Source organism: Ciconia boyciana, chromosome 1 (genome assembly GCF_034638445.1).
Source record: "Ciconia boyciana chromosome 1, ASM3463844v1, whole genome shotgun sequence".
NCBI lineage: Eukaryota > Metazoa > Chordata > Aves > Ciconiiformes > Ciconiidae > Ciconia > Ciconia boyciana.
This window is the reverse complement of record NC_132934.1, coordinates 121294468-121314824: the sequence shown is the minus strand read 5'-3', so window position 1 is coordinate 121314824 and position 20357 is coordinate 121294468. Positions and strand designations below refer to the sequence as shown.

Genomic DNA, 20357 nt, shown 5'->3' with positions numbered 1-20357 from the left:
ACTTCACAAGGCATGGTGAAGACCACAGCACCTACCCAGCCCAGGAGAGCGCAGCAAATCACTTCCTACCCACTGCTTGTGGTTGACAGTGTCACCTGGCATTGACAGCATTGACCTCCACCACTCAAGTTTGCCTGTGGTGTAGAGCACATGACAGAGAAGGTAAGGAATGAGATCTGCATTAGGGATCCTACACCCTAGGACCTTACCCCCAAATAAAATTAAATGTTTAACTTGCTGTTTTTTTGATTATTTTGAAATCTGAAGCTATTTAACATTTCCCCAGATTAATTTTTCAGAATTACAGGTCCGTGAAAAAGCTTTTCACTCCTCCTTAGAAGGCAGTTAATTTAAAAGTGCTCAAGTTGTGTGTGCAAAGTCAAAATCCCACTTTCAAACCAACTCTCTCTGATTGCTTCTATTCTGAAAAGTGATTGAAAAAGTGGCACCTTTTTTTCTCAAGTGACCACTTTTCCATGATTTCTTGAGATCAGAGAGTTACCAAAGTACTTGAGGCTCCTCTGCCTACCATATTTAAACACTGTGGCATGAGAAAGAAAAACAAAGCTGATGATAGCTACTCAATACTGCAGATTATTAACTCTTGTCTAGATGACTCAATGGCATCTCTGAAAAAGTGAAAACACGATGGAGTTAAAGAACATTTTGCAGGGACTTGTGCTGTGAAAAGTTCTCGGTGATTTTATCTGTGATTCAGATTATGGGTATGCACCTTTTACTCCATTTGTAAAGAATGGAGTACTTGCACAGAGTGTCAAGAACAGAGCAAATGTAAAGAATGTAAAGAATGGAGTACTTGCGGCGAATGGAGTGCCTGGAGTACTTGCATACTTCAGGCTAACTGCTAAACAGAAATTGATGTAAAATGTAATTGTAATTTATGTAAGATTAATTGTGGCCTGGAGTAGAAGGCAATGACTGTCAGACTGCACAGAGTTTGAGGACTGTCTCAGAGCTTGGCACTCTGAGGATTGCCAACTGTTAGTACTATAATTATGTTATTTTCATAATTCAAGCATGCAACAAAGGGTGATTACAATGTAAAGGAATAAATGTTCTGCCAGTAACATGAACACTGCCTGCATAAATTACTCGTGACATGAAGCTGTACACTTAAGAAAATAAACATACAGAAGCCATACATCTTGGCATTGATCTGGATGACAGGAACGCTGATGTACAGTTGGTTAGATCACTTTATCCGAAGCAACAGGGGAGGTTTGGTTTCACTGCAATGCTATAACATCCCTAGGAACCACATACAAGGCACCTGGAACCCACTGCTTCAAAACTCCCAAGGAACGAGCACTGAATTATCTTCACAAAAGCTCTGTCCTACCACAGGCTCATATGGAAGCTAGATGCCTATGATAGCTCTCCTCTCTTGCTAAAACACATGTGTAAGGAACAGCAGCAGATGCAGAGAAGTTTTCTTAACGGCGAAGTAGCCTGCAACTGCTAGCAAACCTTGGGTCTTCCATCCAAATCCCTAGCTTTCAAGAATGACGCCAAGTTCAGCAGGTGTTACAACAGTTCACATTCATTTACTATTAGATGTGTAACATACCAAAACGAGGCCCCTGACCTACACAACTTGTAGGATTGTTGTGGTTTAGCCCCAGTCGGCAATTAAGCACCACACAGCCGCTCGCTCACCCTCCCCCCGGTGGGATGGGGGAGAGAATTGAAAGAGCAAAAGTAAGAAAACTCGTGGGTTGAGATAAGAACAGTTTAGTAATTGGAACAAAATAATAATAATAATAATAATAATTATTATTATTATTTATTATTAGTAGTAGTAATGAGAAGGAAAACAACATGGGAGCGAGAGAGGAACAAAACCCAGGAAAAAAACAAGTGATACAACCGCTCACCACCCGCCGACCAATGCCCAGCCCGTCCCCGAGCAGCGATCGCGGCCCCCCGGCCAACTCCCCCCCAGTTTCTATACTGAGCATGACGTTATATTGTACAGAATGGCCCTTTGGCCAGTTTGGGTCAGCTGTCCTGGCTGTGCCTCCTCCTGGTTTCTTGTGCGCCCAGCAGAACATGGGAAGCTGAAAAGTCCTTGACCAGTGTAAACACCACTTAGCAACAAACAAAACATCAGTGTGTTACCAATATTATTCTCATACTAAAATCCAAAACACAGCACTATGCCAGCTACTAGGAAGAAAATTAACTTTATCCCAGCCGAAACCAGGACAAGGATGAACAAGCAAAAATAACAAAAGAATAATGACTTAGATGTGGAAAAATATTGAAACAGCTATTTAAGTACTCAATTTGTAACCACCTCATCAGTAGCAAGGTGATAAGTAGCAACCATTGTGAGTCTGCCAAAGTCAAACTGCGTCAAACTAATTTAACTGCTTTCTTTGGCAGTGTCCCGGAGCTATGGAGCAGTTCTCCAACTGGCAGCAAGAAATGTAGCTTTAGGAATTGGTGGGGGATGTGGTACCAGAAAGCTGCTGGGAACACAGCAGTGACTACAAGTAGGTAGTGGCAGCTGCGACAGGGTAGAGATTTGGAGCACCACTGAGAGGGCTTCAACCAGGCAACATGGAGAGCCAGAGCAGACTGAATCTGGCTGTTGGCAGCCATCCTCTCAGGTCACCACTACTGATTTTCTCCTGCCCAAAGTCTAGAGTGCTGTGACCCATTTGAAGCACAGCACGTTAAGGAAGTTGCTGCTAAATGAATGTTTTAATGTTGAGAAAAATGTAAAGAAAGATTAAAATATACCAGGTAGGTTCAGTCTAGGGATGAGAGAGTTGATGAGGACAGTCTTCAGGTACATAATAGACTGGCATAAAAAGAATGGTGATGACTTATTCTCCATGTAATCGGCTTGGTCCTTTTAGGTCAATTCAGTATGTTTGGGGAATAAATAGAATAACAGTGAAATGCTACAGGAAGCAACTTAAGCTGTGGAATCTGCCATATGGGAGGCTTCAGAACAACAGGGGGATAAACACCAGTTAAGAAAGGTCCAGACATACTTGATGTGCTTCACAAAAAGGGAAATCGAATAAATGGCTTCTACAGTTTCCTTACAATCACGTGTTTGATTCTACAGTTAGCATGAATAACACCTAAGCTTGCATGAAGTCACTACATTTTTACAAGTAAGTTAAACTTAGAAGAAGAAAAAACAATTAAAACAAACCATGTAGATTTGCAGATTAAGTTTGGTAAAATAATTCAAGTAACTTGATCTTTATATGTTAACATTGCTATTCCATGTTGTCACCATCACTAAAACCAGCTCAGCAAATGTAACTGCTATTTTCATACTTTTTCTGAAGTTACTAATTAACTAACATCAAAATAATTTTCTTTATTGCTAGTGATTTTATATTGTAATTTAGACTAAGTGCTATTTGCATATTAATCTTTAAAGGGAACCAAAAGAAAACACATACTAAAAACAAATAAACAAACAAAACCAAATCCCTAAAATTACTAATGACAATGTATACTCACTTTCAAAAATCTTGGTATTTTATGACTGACTTCCTGAACATTGTAATTCCAAACCAGAGTATTTTATTTCCACTTGTCATCAAAATACCTATTTGTTTTCAGATTAGAGTAAAACCTTACATAGGAAAGAAAGGTTAAAAACTGTGCATTTGACTTATTTTACAATTAGTGTTCAGATGCTTATTGGGTTCAGAGGCAATTTACTAGTCCTAGATATAAAAATATAGAATCATCTTTACTAATGAGGTATGCATTTGTTCAGATCAGGTTTCTTGGGACACAGCCTTCTATTTGGATTTCAGCTGGCCAGCCAATGTATCTGTTGTCCTCATCAGAGTGGTTTATCTGTTTAAAAAAAAAAAAAAAAAAAAAAATTGGTTCTCCATTTACAAACTAGTTTGTCAAACCTCATACAACAGAAGGGGGTAATGGGGTAGGACTGGGAAGCTAGGTAGCATGTTGCACATCTTGCTCGACATAATGGGTGAAGATTCCACCAGTTTCTCTCTTACACAGAGTGCTTTATTTATTTCTCAGATGGCTGTCATAATATACACTAAATTGAATACCTTTTTCCTGCAGAAGCTCTGTAATGTGAAGAAGACTGCAACAATATTCTGGAGAAAAAACAACTACGGAAATTTCACATGCCTTTGGAGGGAGTCAGTATCATCAAGGGAACTGACATCTCTATTGGGTTTTCTAATTTCTGCCTGCCTTTCTGTCATACAGATGAGCACTACTGGGCTTATAGAAAGCAAATACAACAAGGTCACAGATGCAAACAGAAATCTGATATAAAAATGGTATCTTTAGTCCTCCTGAAGCCTGAGGGCAAGTTATTCAGAAAAGTTTTGTGATGCAAGCACTGCTGTATTTGCACGGCCAATTTGAGACAGCCCAATTTTCATATAAAAAGAGTCTTTATTTTTAGGAAGTCCTTGGAATTTGTCCTTCCAGAAGAAAATGTAAGTCTCTGTACAGCATGTCAGGTTGGACATTTCAAAACTGAGACTCTCTAGAATTGCTGGTCACTTCTGAAATTTGTCTACAGATGATTTAGTGCTGGTGTGGTAGAAGTCAGTACTGTACATGGCCCAGATCCAAAGCAAAGAATGATAACACCTTAGGGAACTTGCTTTGTACGACTGAGGCTTACTGAACAGACTACAGTTATTATAGCTAACAAGAAATCTGCATCTGAAGGTTATACCTGATATACAGACAAATACAAAGTGAAAATAAAATGAACCTGACCTTTTCTTTTTGGATATTATCTGGCAGCTTGAAGCCTTTGGCAGCTATAAAAGCCCAGCTTGACCTGAACTTCATATTCCATATTTCTTTACTTCCCAGCTCTTCTACTAATTTTTTGGCTTCATTTTTCAACCTAGGAAAATTTAGTGAAAAAAAAGTGTTAAAAATTCAGGATGTGAAAAGTGCTGAAAAAGAACACAACTGATTCATGCTTTACATTAGTAGGTCAGCAGAAGCAACACTGAGAAATTCTAAAAATCCTGATGTTGTAGTAATCAAATATAAATATACAATTCACATAATGATTGATACTGCTATAGAAAGCCCTATATTGGCATTTTGCACACTGGGTAAATCAACCCCGATTTTTGGGACAACACTGAGAGCTGTCTTAGTAGCATGCCATTAAACTCGCAGAGCAAAATTCTTTTTCTTCCTCCTCTCTACATTCCTGATGTTAATACAACCTGTTTGTAACAGCATAGCAGAAAGAAAAATGCATCTCAAATACTATTTGATGTTTCAACCCTTCTTAAATAAGGACAAGGGCATCAAATGCTTGTCAACCAAATGATTAAGTCCTTCCCTGTATAATTACGATATCATGAATTCAACTAAAAAAAACTGAAGATTTGAAAGCACTTGAACAATCAGGTTAAGATGCAGGAAGGAAAGCAAACTAGATACATTATAATTGGAGGTGTGGATACCTTCCTAACAGAAGGTTGTGACCCAGAGGTAACGGCAATGTCCTTTATGAGGACGACTGGTGCTTTGAAACAAGTATAACGCTATCTATCCATCTTTGGAAGCATCAACATACTTGATACGGGCAAGCACTGGATGGACATGGAATCAAAACCTTTTTGGCAGGAAATGATAGAACAACCTTGACTATAGAGTGAAATTTACCATTCCTTTACACCATTACGCAATAGTGATTTTCAAGCTCTGTTCCTCAGCCTGTCATGAATAACTTGCTTACCGGGTGCTTCCATCATCATGAGTAACCATCAAAAGGAGGGACCCTTCTGGTGCATTTTTAATGAAAGTCACCATCTCTCCCGAGTGGTCTGTTGAATCAATTACACAACTGATTATTCATTACACACATATTGTATTCCACCTACTTTCAACTTGTTTTCACTTTTTGGACTTGTTTATTCAAAATGAGACCTAATTAGGCAATTTTTCTGTTTACATGCAGAGGGCCTAATCTTGAAAGGTGCAGAAAGCTGCTAGCTCTCACTGAAGGCTAGGAGACCAAAGCTTCATCTGCATTTCCCAATAGTAAACAAAGATACTTCTGACCTTCTACAAAAGCCATTTACGCCCAGGGTAAGTATATACATCGTTTCTTATGTTTACCTCACATAATATTATACGTGCAAGCAAAGTATGGAACAGCCCAGGAGAAGTCATTGCTATTCTGTGGGCTTCCTACTACCATGCTAACTGCAGAGCTGAGTTACACACCCCACTGTACCCCCACTTTCATTAAGTGGCAGCCTATTTGCAGCACTAAGCTATTTACTGGTTTTGCAATTGCTAAACATACACAAGACACTAATTTTCCATACAAAAAAAAAGTAATAGGCACCCTGAAGACATTACAGTCTATATACCCTATGTAAAATTGTAGCCCCATCATTAGTCCCAATGTGATTTCTATTAATGCATGTAAGGTCACAAGCATTCTTAAGTGGTCAGAGAATCAGCTTACAGTGCCTCATAGCATTCTGTTTCTCCTTACTAATAGGTAAGGAAACTGCTATCGTCCAAAGTTTGGAAAATGTGTTCAAAGCTATTCTTAAAGCAGATCATCTTTCTAGCTACATGGAAGGATGTTAAGAGACAGACTAGCATACTTCCTATGACGATTTTACAATTAAAATAGAACAAAATATGTCAGGAAAAGGAATTTTGCTGAGTGAAGTATCTGGATGTGGTACCTCGTTAAATGCTATTCCTACTGGACCGAAATAATAGAGGGAAAAAAAAAGACAAAAAATGGCATTTGACAATTAAAAAAAAAAAGTAAGACAATTAAAAAAAAAAGACAATTAACTATCTCAACCAACAGGAGAAATTCAGCTTTTCAGGCAAAATTTGTCATCAGATCTGGCCAGAGCATATTTTATGAAGACAACAGCTGTTTGTTTCTAGCTGATCCCTGTCGATAATACAATCATAGTAATTTGAAAGAGCAGGATAATTATAAGTCCTTTCTTAATGCTGAAACACTAACAAAAGCTCTATTGTACTCTTTTCCCTACCTCCTTCCCACATGTCAAAAAATTTTGCCGATGTAACTTTTCCCGTTTTATCTGTAAATAAAAAAAAAGTTGTGTAAATATGAGCAAAAATGATTAAATTCAATCAGCATATACAGCATTTTCAGCTAAAGCTAGGCATCTCTAATTTTGTCTATTATTGGGCTTCTGAGTTTTCTTTCGTTTAAGTTTTTAAATTGGAAGGAATATGGAATAACGTAAGTAAGATTTGGGGAGACTATTTTGTTTCATGTAGTCTCTGAATCATCAAATGTGACTAAAACATTTTTATTACTTTTTATTTTAAAGAAGGAATTCAGTTTACTGTGTATTTTCATATTTTTATATCTATATATACTATACTAGGTCACAACCATAACTGGGAAAATTGGTTAAGACTATTTGAATGAGCTTAATACTATTCTGCGCAGTATTTCAGATGTGCAAGCTTTCATACCATTTGAATCTCAGTGGACAGAACCTCAACACTCGTCATTACTGTATCAGAAATTGGGCATGCAAACAATTAGTAATTCCAAAACATTTCAGTCAATATTCATCATTAATTATGCTGTTTAGATGGCTATCTTTGTTTAAACAAGACATATACAATTGGAAATACTTTTCAAATTTCTAAATCCATACCAACTGAGTTAATTGATTTTTGTTATCCAAGACCCTCCCTGGATCCCTGCTACATGAGAGGGTCTTTTCCATTTAGAGTGCATCAGCTCATTTCTAGTGAGAAGATCCAGCAGTTCCTGATTTCTTTCTGGCTTATCTTTGATCCATATAGGGTAAAATCATGAAGGCAAATTCTTCTGAACATAGGACTCTAAATGGTAGGTTTATCACACTGAGGAGGGGAAAAGTTGGCAAAAATCTGTCAGTGGTAAAACAGCATTCTGGAACTGGGCTTCTTTCGAGCAGAGATCACAAAGAAATAGAAAAGGCTGTAGTGAGGACAGCAGAAATCCACAAAATTCTTTCTCTCTCCCTCTGTGTTGTTAGCTTGGGCTTAATAGTTCTGTCTTCCTTCTTACAAAAGACCATATGCATTCAGAGAAGAAAGTTATCATTATGGAATAAAATACAAGTGTGATGCCATAGGAAACTTATTGAGCACAGTCATTAGCTTGACTGATCTAATTAGAAGACACGTAGAAAACATGTCTCACTACAAAGTGGTTCAAGATAATGGACAGATTTACCTGCAGATGGAGATGAAAGTGTAGCTAAAACAACTATATGTGTGATGAAGGAAATGACTGTTTAAAAATGTGTAAAAATTGATATATCGTTCCTTTTTCCTCACTAATGTCAGATGCAAAGACAATGCTAGTTCCCTACTCCTATTTGCTATAATCTTGCTTATGCATTCAAGATGAGCATTTGCCCTCTTACTCTACAGCTGTATGTTGAAAACTCATTTTAAACTGTTTACCTGTTACAACCAGTAAAGTTTTTATGATTCCTTACTGGAAAAAAAAAATGCAGTGGTTAACTGGGAAAAAAAAATTTTGGAACAGATTCTTGTCTATGGTAATTTAACCCAGTGACTTCAATAAAATCATGCAAGTTTAGACAAGGTCAAGGTCTTGCTTAGCAATACTCAGACAAAAAAACTGGAACATAAGTGTTTTGTGATCAAAGTCAACTTGACTGTGCATCTGATCTCCCTTTCTTCCCCTCCCCCACAACATTTAGGCCTTCATTTTTCTCAGGATCCATTACTGAATACACTGCACTTCATCACCATTCCTATTCATCTAAATTAAAATAGTGCCTCCAGATCTGGAATGAACTGCACCTTCTGCTTTCCAATAGCTCCTACTATAAGCAAAGACATATAATGACAGTTTTATATTAATCAAGCTTTGAGTTTGTCTTTCTGTGCACTGACCAAGTCTGGAAAAAGAAGCTGTAACTTGGTTGTACCTTGGGGCAGAACTGCAATTCTCAGTTACTGCTTGCCCCGTATCAGTGGAGCAGCAGATACCTTTTATCAAGGACTGAACCTGAAAGTTGAGTCTTACTGCTGGAGATCACAGGTATTTTTACTATGTTACATAAGAAGCAGTTCTTTAATCTAATAAAATACACATATACTGCTTCTATGTACACATTTTCTATTTTCTTATACTGATTATGAACAAGTTTCTTTTGTTTATCCAGAAGACTATTTCTCTCAAACACGGATTTGTTTTTCTTACATTTAACATGAATCAAGTTTGCAATTTTTGCCTTTCCCTTTCCTTCTATACTAGCTAGTAAAAAAACCCCCAAAACAAAACATCCCCCCCCCCCCCAAACCTTTGTAAATTATTGCAGTACAAAGGTATGTCTCTAACACTTTTTTCTCTTACTTACAGTTCACAATGGCAATGTTTATACCTCTTCCAACGTTACCTTTCTCTTCACTTATAAGCCTGGAATCAAAATAAACACAGTATCAGTAGAATACATCCATCCAGCAGCTGTGATCCAAAGTTATATTTACTAATGGTAAGTCACTTTCTGATGTTCATGTTTCCTTCAGTTATTTAATTCAAGACTTTGTAGTAAAAAAGAGCTATGGCTTAAAAATCTTGCACATTATATCAGTCAGTTTCCTTCAACGATGCACAATGAGTCTTTCAAACTGAGCCAGATCAAGCAAGTACTTCATACAAATGCAGCCAGAAAGATAAAGTAGAAAAAAAACAAGATAAAATGTGGTTTTGTGGCAGTATTCTGTGTGGACTATATCTACACAAAAGATCATTGCAAGGTTATGAAGTCACTCTACCTGTCCAGTTTGAAAAGCCATGAAAGAACTTCACTTTCAGAAGGTGTTGACCATTCAACATACTGTAAACTGGCTACCCTGCACCGTGAAAATCAAAAATCATATTTGAAACTAACAGCTGAATGCAGCTAATGTAGAGGAAGGAAGAAAATAACCCGAGATTAGGTATTTAAGAAAAAAAAGAACAAAAAGGGGGGAAAAAAAAAAGTTCAACACTGTCAGATATATTATGAAGTTTATTACCAGAATAGGAGCCCCCTGGTAGGAGCTTACTTGCTGCTAGTGAACCAAAATGAAACACCCTTCTTCACACTACAAAGTACTTGCTTAGCTTTAAAGTTAGATTGGTACTCACAGCTCATCCTCAAAACAAATTTTAGCCAGCTTTTCTCTGCCACCACCACTAAGAATCCGATAGGCATAGTTCCCAGGTGAGCAGGGAGACCAGTGATCACACTTCTGCCTTTTTGGGACTGGGGCTACAACAATAAAGATGAGAAAATGTTTTCTTGGATGCTGCATAAACAATTTCTACATGGAAAGAATTACTTAATGTCAACATGCTAAGCTCAAACGTATATACACGGAAGGCAATCCTGCCAGTTTTCCAGTATTGTGGCAACATTATCACAGATTTGCTTGGGCTTTAAGTTACCATTGACTTTCAAACAGCTGCTGGGACCAAGAGCAAGCTTATCTAGGGAAAAATGCCCCATGTAGTATGATCTGATTTGAATCTAGAGTAATTACTTTGTGCTATTTCATATAACAGAAAGCAAGGGCTAGAGTGATGAAGGATTCCTACCAATAGCTTGAAGTTAATGGTTATCATTCTCATTTTAAGCCTTTTTCACAGGATAACATAGTCATAGAATGAGAAAAATGTACACATTAAGCCACCCAGTCAGATTAGAGGAAAGAAATAATGAGAATTTAGTCACAAAGTTTGGTTAGTGATTCAACAGTTTACCATAACCGTAAAATACATGTGATGATAGAACCAAAGCTGCAGCTGCAGCTTTGTGCTTGTATGCCAGCAAACAAATAAGGTGTTCTTACATTACTATTCAATTAATTATATTTGCATACTGGCAAAAACCAGCTGACATTGTGTTTCTTCAAAGACAGTGTCTAAGAAATAGTTCAGACTTGCACTAATTAATTAACTTTACACAGCCAAATTCATCCTTATATTAGCACATACCAAATCGCTTATTAGCTAACAAGCCATTTGTCATTTACCATGTAAATACACAACATTAGATACAGTATAAGGGAAAAAAAAAAAAAGAAATACAGCTACACACCTCTCAACACCGGTTTCTTTCCAATGCCTTTAAGATTAGCAATAGATGTTGTTATTGTCTCTTTGGGTACAAAAACAGTGAGTAAGTATCCCAAGTACCAAGCAGCCCACGATATCAACAGGAACCCTGCTAATTTCGCAAGATCTGCCAAGGAAAAAAAAACAAAAAAGAAAGAAAACCACAGAGACATAAAAAAGTTTTCATAGCAACACACAAAATCTTATATTTTCTCTGGCATTGCTATACAAACTGGCTATTTTATTTCTGATATACTGTGTTAACCACAGCCTTCAGAGATGCGGCAATAGAGTATTTGTTGCATCCCCATCTCTCACAACCACTTTTGTTTCTAAAACTTCGCCTTCAAGCAGAAAACTCCCCCCAAGACTCCCCTCAACCCACACCCATAATACCCCAAAGAAACATGAAGTTCAACTTAATCCTAGTAGGATTTTGACTCTGAAAAGTACGTACCAGATACTACATGTGACTATACAGGTAGTTTGCAGTTACTATTGATTTTCTGTGATAGGCAGACACTACAGGAATGGTTTAAAACGCTGACCATACAGGGACCTCCCTCCATCCACCCGTTTCACATGCTGGGTAAAAATAACTGAAGGAGGCCCAAACAATCTCATTCACACAATGAGGTCTGACTGCATTCAAACATGACTGGAGTGACTGTTTCACCTTCTCTCAGTTATACCCCAGTTTCCATGGACTGTATTATCAGCGCATCTACACACTATGAAAACAGGATTCACAATTTTCCTGACTATGAAGAAATATAAATCAATTCCATATTGGATATCTCCTCTTCCTCTTCATTAGAAATGCTAACATGCATTCCTGATCTAGAAGAAATGCACCACTTAATTTGTAATGCTAAACAAGGAAATATCACACTGCAATTGTGAAACACTGACATTTTGATGTCACGAGATACTTCCTGATCTGTAAAGAAACATGTCCTTGAACATAATGGTCTGTTGAAGTGAAAAAGGAAAATTTTTTGTTTCGTAGTCCTGAAAATCAAATTCATCAGAACCAATGTCCAAAAATATCCAATATGTTCACTTTGCCAACCTGCTAGAAAATAGTTGTGTATTATCTAGCCTAAATTTTCCTTATAACAATTTACACTCAAGAAGATATTCCTTTCCTTCTTGGAACTGCCTTTTATAAATGTTAAGATTTCTGCCCTACCCCTTCTCTAGAATAAGGCCAAATTGTTCACTTGTTCTCCTCAAGTCCTGTTTTGCAGGTCCTACCGCTCCCCCATGAATTCTGCCCAATTGGTCTGCATCTTTTACTGCAGAATAGACACACTAGTCCAACACACATGTTCTGGAGGCTCTAATTCTGGTTATTCCTGCCAGAAGGAAGTTTGACTTTTTTTCTTAAGAGTAAACTTAATTACACTCAGGTTCTGTTTATAATCCACCATAAAGACCAAATCTTTTTTCCTGTAAAGATTTTACTTCTCTAGCTATTCCCTATCCCATATTTGTGCATGTGGTTATTCCTGCATTCCACTTAGCTTTAAAAATAAAAAGTCTAACAAAACACTGTAGAAAACACAGATTAGTAAAGCTAACACTGAACAGTACTATCACCTGAACTCCTCCTTCTTTATAATAGCAACAGAAGTAGCAGGTGGCCCTCTCTGACCCAGTCATCCTTAAGAACTGAAGCACAGCTGTACTCTACCCCTTGAACCTCAGTAAGGAAGAATGCAGATCATTATGAACATTGAACGTTCTTCTGTAAATAATCCTAGTTTCTCATTTCCTGCATCAGGGAAAAAAAAAAAAAAGACAAAAAGACAAAAAGAAAGGACAGGAAGCCCTTTTAAGATACTGATTTGAGCTCTTAAAATGTTCTGTGTCACTGTATTTAAGGAGCCATAAGTGTGTGCATTTATGTGACTGTATGGAAGATTCTGTGAGAAACTTACTGCATTTTCATCGAAAGATTAAGATTGAGAAAGTAACATAATGAATCTTCAGAGATATAACAAAAATTCCCAACTATTACCTCAGTCTAAGAGAAATCTGTCTCACTCTACCACTAGTAGTGGTGCAAACCTGCACTAAAATAATACTGAAAATTACTCCAACACTTAATTCATACAGTGAATGTGAACGTGAAAACTGACAAAGCTCACGCACATGAAGAAGGAAGCTGCAGGAACCATGCAGAATGAAACTTACTCAGTTTTTCTCATTTTGAATATTAAAAAAAAAAGTCAGATTTATACACAAAATAATTTTTAAAGGAAACCAAGTCACAAGTTTCAAAGACAAAATCCAGGAAGAATTAAGTGAACACTAGAAGTTTATTTAAAGATTTCAGTGATTTTTTTTTTGGGGGGGTGGGGTGCATTGTAAAGATCTATGAGATAATCAGTCAGGTTTTGTTTTGCCTTTTCTGTTGTTGGCTTAGCAGGTTTATCTTTACAATGATTTTGCACTGTTTTTCATCAAAACTATGGAGCAACTCTGTTGCAAAATAGGCTCAATAGCACAGCATTTTACCTAAGTAGAAGAGAAAGTAGAGAATGTCTAACTTCTGTTACTCTACTCCATGTTTCACTTAAACCGCAAGCTTCTTAAACAGTTCTAAAATACGCCTTTTAAGGTTTAAGGAATACATTTACCAACTCTCCTGCACAGTTTGTACTTAGTTCTCAAAATTGTCAGAAAATGTTTTCACTGTCCACCACGTCTGGTTTTGCTTTCTTGGATTCAGAAGGCACTGGGGGACCGCATTGAAGCTCTCTGCCGGGTCCACCTGGATCTCTTAGATTTACTGAGGTTGCATATCCCGCACACGTACACTCTTTTTTTTGAGTACCTGCATAGACACACGTAAAACCCTACACAACAGCAGTAAGCCATAAGCTCAGACAAACTTAAGATAGTTAAGAGAGCTTAAAATTTGCTATCCACAGCAGTTAGGAGTTATAAAATGCACAAGCCGGTCTACTTCCACGAAAGCCAGACTGTGCTTCCGCTGATTGTAGAGGCTGTGGCCCCTCAGCCCACCACTCGGCTCAGCACCGAGGAGCGGTATGGGGACGGCGTGCCACAGAGGGGCTTGCTGTGCTCAGACAGGTGGCACAAAGCTCCCTCACTCCGTTTCTGCCAGGGAGAGGTACTCAGCCAGAGATACTCGGCAATACTCTCAGCCTCAGACCGGTACGAGGGCAGAGAGGAGCAGGGAGGAAGGAGCTGTGCAGACAGTCCGGATGGCGGTGTGGCAGGGCGCGTAAGACAGCAAAGCAGAAGGAAAAGGAGAGGATTAGCACTCCCACCTTACAGCAACTCCCAATCTCCTTTCTCCCTCCGGTGCTCGCTTGCCCCTTGGCAGCAACTAAAGCACTAAATGTAAGCATATATTATAATTTTTTTGTGCTTAACTGACTTAAAATCCCCACGCTGCCACACCTCGCTAATACACACCCACCCGTACGCAGCAGGACTTTAACAGGGGGAAAAAAAGAATTTATTTAAGGCGCGAGCTTAAATTACTCCAGCATAAAAAGCTCGGTGCCCCTCCGTTTTCAGCTGTTGGCCACGGGCCCAGCCGCGAGGCCAGGCACCGGCCCCTCCGCCCCGGCCCGGGGGCTCAGCCCCCGCTCGCCTCAGGGGACGCCGCCGGGAACAACCCCCCGCCCCTTCCCCACAGCGACAGCGGCCTCGGCTCGCCCGGCCGGGGAGCGGTTCCGGGCACCCACCTGAGGAGGGCGCAAGGCGGGAGCGCGGCGCCGGCTGCCTCCCCGGGAGCTCGGGCGGCGCCACCGGCGCCCTCCGCGCCTCCCTCCTCACTCGGCGGGGCGAGCCCCCGCCAGCGCGGGGCTGCTACTCACATTGCCGGTTCAGCCCCATCATTCAAGACGGGCGCGGGCTGCCCACCCCTCCTCCTCCACGTCCCTCTCCTCCTCTCGGGACGGGCAGGGCCGACCCCCCGCCTCGTCCTACAGCCACTGGGACGGCGCGGGAAGGGGAGCGGTCACCTATCAGCGCCGCACCGCCCCGGCGCCGCCGGCGGCACGGCACGGCAGGGCAGGGCAGCGCCGGTCGAGGCCCGCACCCCGCTGCTCTGGGCGATTTGCTCTGAGGGGGAGGCCACGGAGGGCCGGCGGGGGAGACGGCGGCTGCCGCCGCCACCCCGGCAGGCGAGGCGGGGGAACCGCGGGGCACCTCGGAGGAGCGGAGCCGCGACGCCCCCCTCGCTTTCCCGGCCGCTTTGCCCCTTGGCGGTGTCGGGGAGGGCTGGGCGGCATCGAAGCCTCACGTTACCTCCTTGGCAAAGGCCGGTGAAGGGCCGGCCTGGCGCTCGTAATGGCCTCGGCTGCTCTGCAGGGGGAGAGGACATGCGGGATTAGGGGAGGGAGGATTCATCCGCCAAACCAAGCCCCTTTTGAGCCAAGGAAATGTAACTGTAGATGCCACCTAAAAACTCAAACATAAGAGGTAGTGCTAAAAGTTATTTTCTGCAGAAAGAAAGCAGCTGGCCAGCGGGATGAAAAGGAAGGCTGACACACCATCCGGCAGCCCGTTCGAAAAGTTGTTTCCCCCCAAATCTCAAAATGAACCAGTTATTTTTAAGTCTGTTGAACCCAACCCCGAAAGCAAACAGCAAGCAAGAGTGGGCTTTTTCCTGGCGATGGCCAGGGTCTGCCTGGTGGTTTAGCTGTGGAGGCTGTGGGGCAGGGCCCCACTGGAGCCCCCTCCTCTTTCCTCCACCCACCACCATGGCACCGGGATGGCACAAGCCCTACCATAGGCACCAGCCCACCGGGCCGAGCCCTTGGTTCATCTTTTCTTGGGGCGGGCCCTGACAGTGCTGCGAGCAAGGCATCGCACACCCTCGCCTGGACGCTTCCTTCCTGGTGGGGTAGGTTGGTCAGTCCCCAGGTCTCATCGCCTCACCAAAAAACCTGGCACCGCTTGTGCTTGTGATGTGGGGCAGCACACCCGCTTCTCTCCAGCTCTCCAGCCTCCCAGGCCAGATGTAAAGAGTGCGAAACTACAGCACAGTGCTGGCAATGCATGCTTTCTAGTCTGTAGCAGATGAGGCGAGATAAAAGCATTGGAGCCCCACATCATCGGCTTGCTTCTCTTTTTTTAAAAGTTCCAGTTTCCAACATTCTGTAGTCAATGGGCGTTTACAGGCCTGCATGGGTGCCGAGCACCACCAGCACCAGTCAGCCCTGACCCTGGACCGAGGAAATCACAGCTCACATCAAAGACAACTTCTAAGGACTGAAGTAGCCACTCAAACATGTTCAGGAAACTGAGCTGAAGACCCCCAAGTTGGGCAAAACCCAAACAAGGAAGCTAGTGATTTCATTTTGAAAATTGCTCAAACTATAGTGTGAATTAGTATTTGTCCTTAAAACTCTCTGGTTTAGTTTCCCTTAAGCTTCTTAGTTCCCTCTGCCTCTAATGATGCACAGAAATTATGTTTACTTCAGCACACAGATGAATAAAATCCTGCAGGAGGGCACACACAGGACTGCAGCCAGACTGGGCTTTTGCCTTCCTCCCAGGACACACATGAAAGCTATAAATGTTTCCAGTCCCTGGAGAAGAGGCGTTTCTTGTCCTCGTTTGTGCGTGGGATATTATAGTATCCTATAAATGGCAGGTAAAACCTGAGGGAGTAATTGCTGCTGGTTATTTTCAAATGTACCGGAGCCTGCAAATGAAAAGCAACATCCCATAAAACTTAGGCACGCGAATAATTAAAGTGGCAGCATGGGACAAATAAACTTAAAGAAATGAAAAGCATAGGCCAAAAAGGAAAAGGAGTTATGAGGAGGCGAGCGAAAAGTTAAGGACAACACTGTTCGGGGTTACTTTTCCAAATATGCAATTATTTCTGCAGGAACTGTTGTCCTGCAAGATGGCGCATCAGAAAGTGATGTCTCTGCTAATAAATGATTGAAACTATTGAAGAGTGCTTTTCTAGCCTTTAAAGTAAAAATAATGTGTCTTTAAACCCAAAATGCTACAGCTCATGGTAGCCAAATGAAAAATTCTGCTACTTTTATTAAAGCAAGGAAAATTAACTAGGAGTCAAGATAATTTAATTCTGAAATAAATTTATTGTATGAACATTGGTGGGTCACAGACTCCATAGATAAAAATTTTAAGCCCCTAGGAGCTTTGTCACCACTTCAACACCTTACTGTGAAAAAACCCCACCATTAGTGATCAGTGTCTGTTGGATAACTGCCAATTTACCTGCTTTTATCCCCAAGAAAAATGTAGCAGGTTACTTATTTTCATCACTGCCTGAACTACATTGAACTACACCCAGGCATTTGCTACAAAACCAGGCAACACAGTAATTGGTTTGCTTACCTGCCAGAGCCCAGGGATCCAGTGGTCTCCAGCTGAGGGGATTTTAAATAACCAAAGGACTAGGAAACTTTAAAATGTTTTACTTCAAGTATCTCACTTTTGTGTCTGCAAAAGAAATGGGATACTGTTCTTTCTTTAGTACTTAATCAAAGATGTGGGATGCAGAACACTTTCGAAGTATCGTTTCTGTTCTTATTCTGTAACCATTCATTCTGTAATTTGAAAGCTTAGAGAAAAACTTCCAAGACATTAATCTTCACTCTGGATGCTTGTGAGGCTGTAAGACCCCTTGGTGATAAGCAGCACAGGAAATCTACTCAGGAAACAAACGACTCTTGCGGATGCTAAATGCAACAGGTGAATGTACGTACACAGTGCTTATGTGTTAGTCTTGTCTTATCATCACAAAAGCCACAGTCCTCAGAGAAAGTTTATGGGCATTTGCTAATACTGTAAAATTACAGCTGAGCAAGTTTCTGCTTGCCCTTTGAGCCACTGTACGTCCAGAGGTATTTTCCGCATCCACCTCACTTGCCTAACAAATTAGCGAAAGTGTCATTCCAGTCCTCGTAGCCATTTAATTTACATGTTTTCTGCTCATCCACAAATGGCCAACAATGTATTTTTAATCCTGCTAGGATGAGTTAAAAGAATTTAATGATTTAAAATGGAGGCAGAGTTTGTAAGGCAGAGAAAGAATATTGTACCAAATCTTTGCTTGAAGAGGTCACAAGGACTTCAAGGTCTACTAAAAAACTAGACCACCTCCATAAAATATGGAACTGATGTTTATGTTAACTAATTTTACCTAAGACTTGGGACAGATAAGAACATACACATGGACAACAGCAGTGGCAATGTGGAAGGGCAGTTCTTTAAGCTGCTGTAACTCAGCCATGCTTCACTGTGTGCCTCTGCCCATAATCCAGGTAGAACCCAAGCATCCAGAATTGCAGTAGCATAAAGAGTAATGTGGAGAAATAGCGATTTAAATGTATATTTTAATACAATTACTTTTTTTTTTTTCTGGTATACCTTGAACAGCTTTATGAAACCCAGGAGCAAATACTTAGAACAAGATGACAGCTTTTAGATACTTCTTTTGTGGATACATTAAAAACTTAACACCTTGCCCCCAGACATGAAAAAATGGATCATATAACAAAAGGCAAAAAGCAAGCAATGATTACTTCCAGCTGATAACCTAGAAAACCTGTAAAGCTAGTGAGTCTAGCTGCCAGGACATTGCTGGCCTGTTAAACAACACAAAGGTGGGGCATATTTGTGTGTTTTTCTTATGCTTTATTAATCCAAAGGTATACAAGGAAAATATATTCAATAGCACTTCATCCAGATAGATGTTGACTGGCACAGTTTCCTCAGTATTAGCAGCAATAGCTTAATACATTATGGGCCTAAATCTAGTCATCTTTAATACATAGCGGCCCAAACTTTTCAGAAGAGGAAGGCAAGGGTAGGGAGAAGGGCAAAATGAGAGGGAGAGGAAAATCCTTCTATTAAATGCTGGATACTTTGATATGGCTTTGCACAATCCTACAGGTTCTCTGTTGTCCGTTTTCTTGAAATGCTGCTGTCAGCAACAGTCATTAGGCCTACAGGTCCCTATTAGCAGAGACCCTGTGCAATCCCACATGGTCTACAACCAAGTCTGGACATCAACAATTCAGTAAGCCCACTCAATCAAGTAGAGATTTACCAGACGGAGCTGGATTGGCAAGGTCCCTGCTATCAGCAATCCCAAAGCACTTGTAGCTTGCTGAGATGACATCCTGTGGGTATGTCCTGGAGCTCTTCCCTGATCCATTCCGCCAACACCAGGTTTCTCAAGAGGAACCCAGGCTGACACTGCTGTGATGGGCTCAGGTCACCCAAAGGTGATGCTGGAGTTCTAAAAGAGCAAAAAAACACAGTAAATCCACTTTTGAAGCCCAGTCCACACACAGAGTGAGAGAGCTGGGTTTCTTTCAGACTTGTCTTCTAGAGAGGGGGAAGAGAGAAAAAAGCTATCACCTTACCTGTGGGCCAGGATGGCAACAGACGTCGGCAGTCACAGCGGGTCGATATTGCCGGACAGTGTGGGGAAAAAGGTGGTACAAGTCAGTCAATGAAAGGCAATATATGAGCAAACTAGAAAGCTGTGTAAAAACACATCAGCAGTTAAAAATCAGTATAAAACACCAGGTTAGAGAATGTCCAAGATGTACAACAATAAAAAACAACCTCACACAGTAAGAATACGGAAAGCTGAAGTTAATGTTAAGCTTACAATTTAAAAAAAAACTCAACCAAAGGAAAAATAAGTAGCGTTTTCATGCATAGTACTTCAGAACAGTGCTGGGTGCATGAAAATAAATAAGTTGAAAAACACAATACTTTTTTTGTTCATAAAAAGTAGTTTTATCTAGCTAACAACTATAAAAATCCAATATGCTAATATTTATGTATACACTAGCAGCATAGGTTCTTGTAGTCTTTACAATAACCTGTATTTCTTAGGAAATGCTATTGAATTTCCTAGAAGAACAAACAATGAGTCAAGGTGTAGGCAGATGTTACTTCTAAGCCTCTAGAAGGAAAAAAAAAAAATCCAAACCATTTATTTTTAAAAGGTTTGTTTTGGTGCAGAAAGGGAAGAATAGTTAATGTTCACAGTTTAAGCGGCCATCAGAATTACATGTTGTCCTGAAAAATTACATTGAGCACTTGAATTGTAAACCTTCACGTATTTGTCTATACTGCACTGTGGTTACCAAAAAAAGCCATGTTTGTGCAATAAATTCTTACTTTCGTGTTTCATACACAAACTTAAAAGGTCTAGATGGGCCAG

General features: G+C 40.5%; 1 protein-coding gene across 1 annotated transcript; it reads right to left on the bottom strand.

Annotated features, from left to right (window-relative positions):
* Window positions 1–1790: 1790 nt before the first annotated feature.
* On the bottom strand, window positions 1791–15348 carry FAM3B (FAM3 metabolism regulating signaling molecule B). Its single transcript, XM_072852171.1, has 8 exons — window positions 15007–15348; window positions 11133–11276; window positions 10181–10304; window positions 9408–9466; window positions 7041–7091; window positions 5750–5837; window positions 4765–4897; window positions 1791–3852 (listed from the first exon to the last, which is right to left on the bottom strand). The coding sequence occupies exons 1-8, from the start codon at window positions 15026–15028 to the stop codon at window positions 3766–3768; spliced, it is 708 nt and encodes a 235-aa protein (XP_072708272.1). The 5' UTR covers window positions 15029–15348; the 3' UTR covers window positions 1791–3765.
* Window positions 15349–20357: the final 5009 nt, after the last annotated feature.

Coding starts and splice junctions, on each gene's coding strand:
- FAM3B (XM_072852171.1), bottom strand. CDS start 15,028: ATGATGGGGCTGAACCGGCAAT. Junction 11,277..15,006: donor GATGGGGCTGAACCGGCAAT/GTGAGTAGCAGC, acceptor TTTCCTTGGCAG/ATCTTGCGAAATTAGCAGGG. Junction 5,838..7,040: donor TTTTGACATGTGGGAAGGAG/GTAGGGAAAAGA, acceptor TTGATTCAACAG/ACCACTCGGGAGAGATGGTG.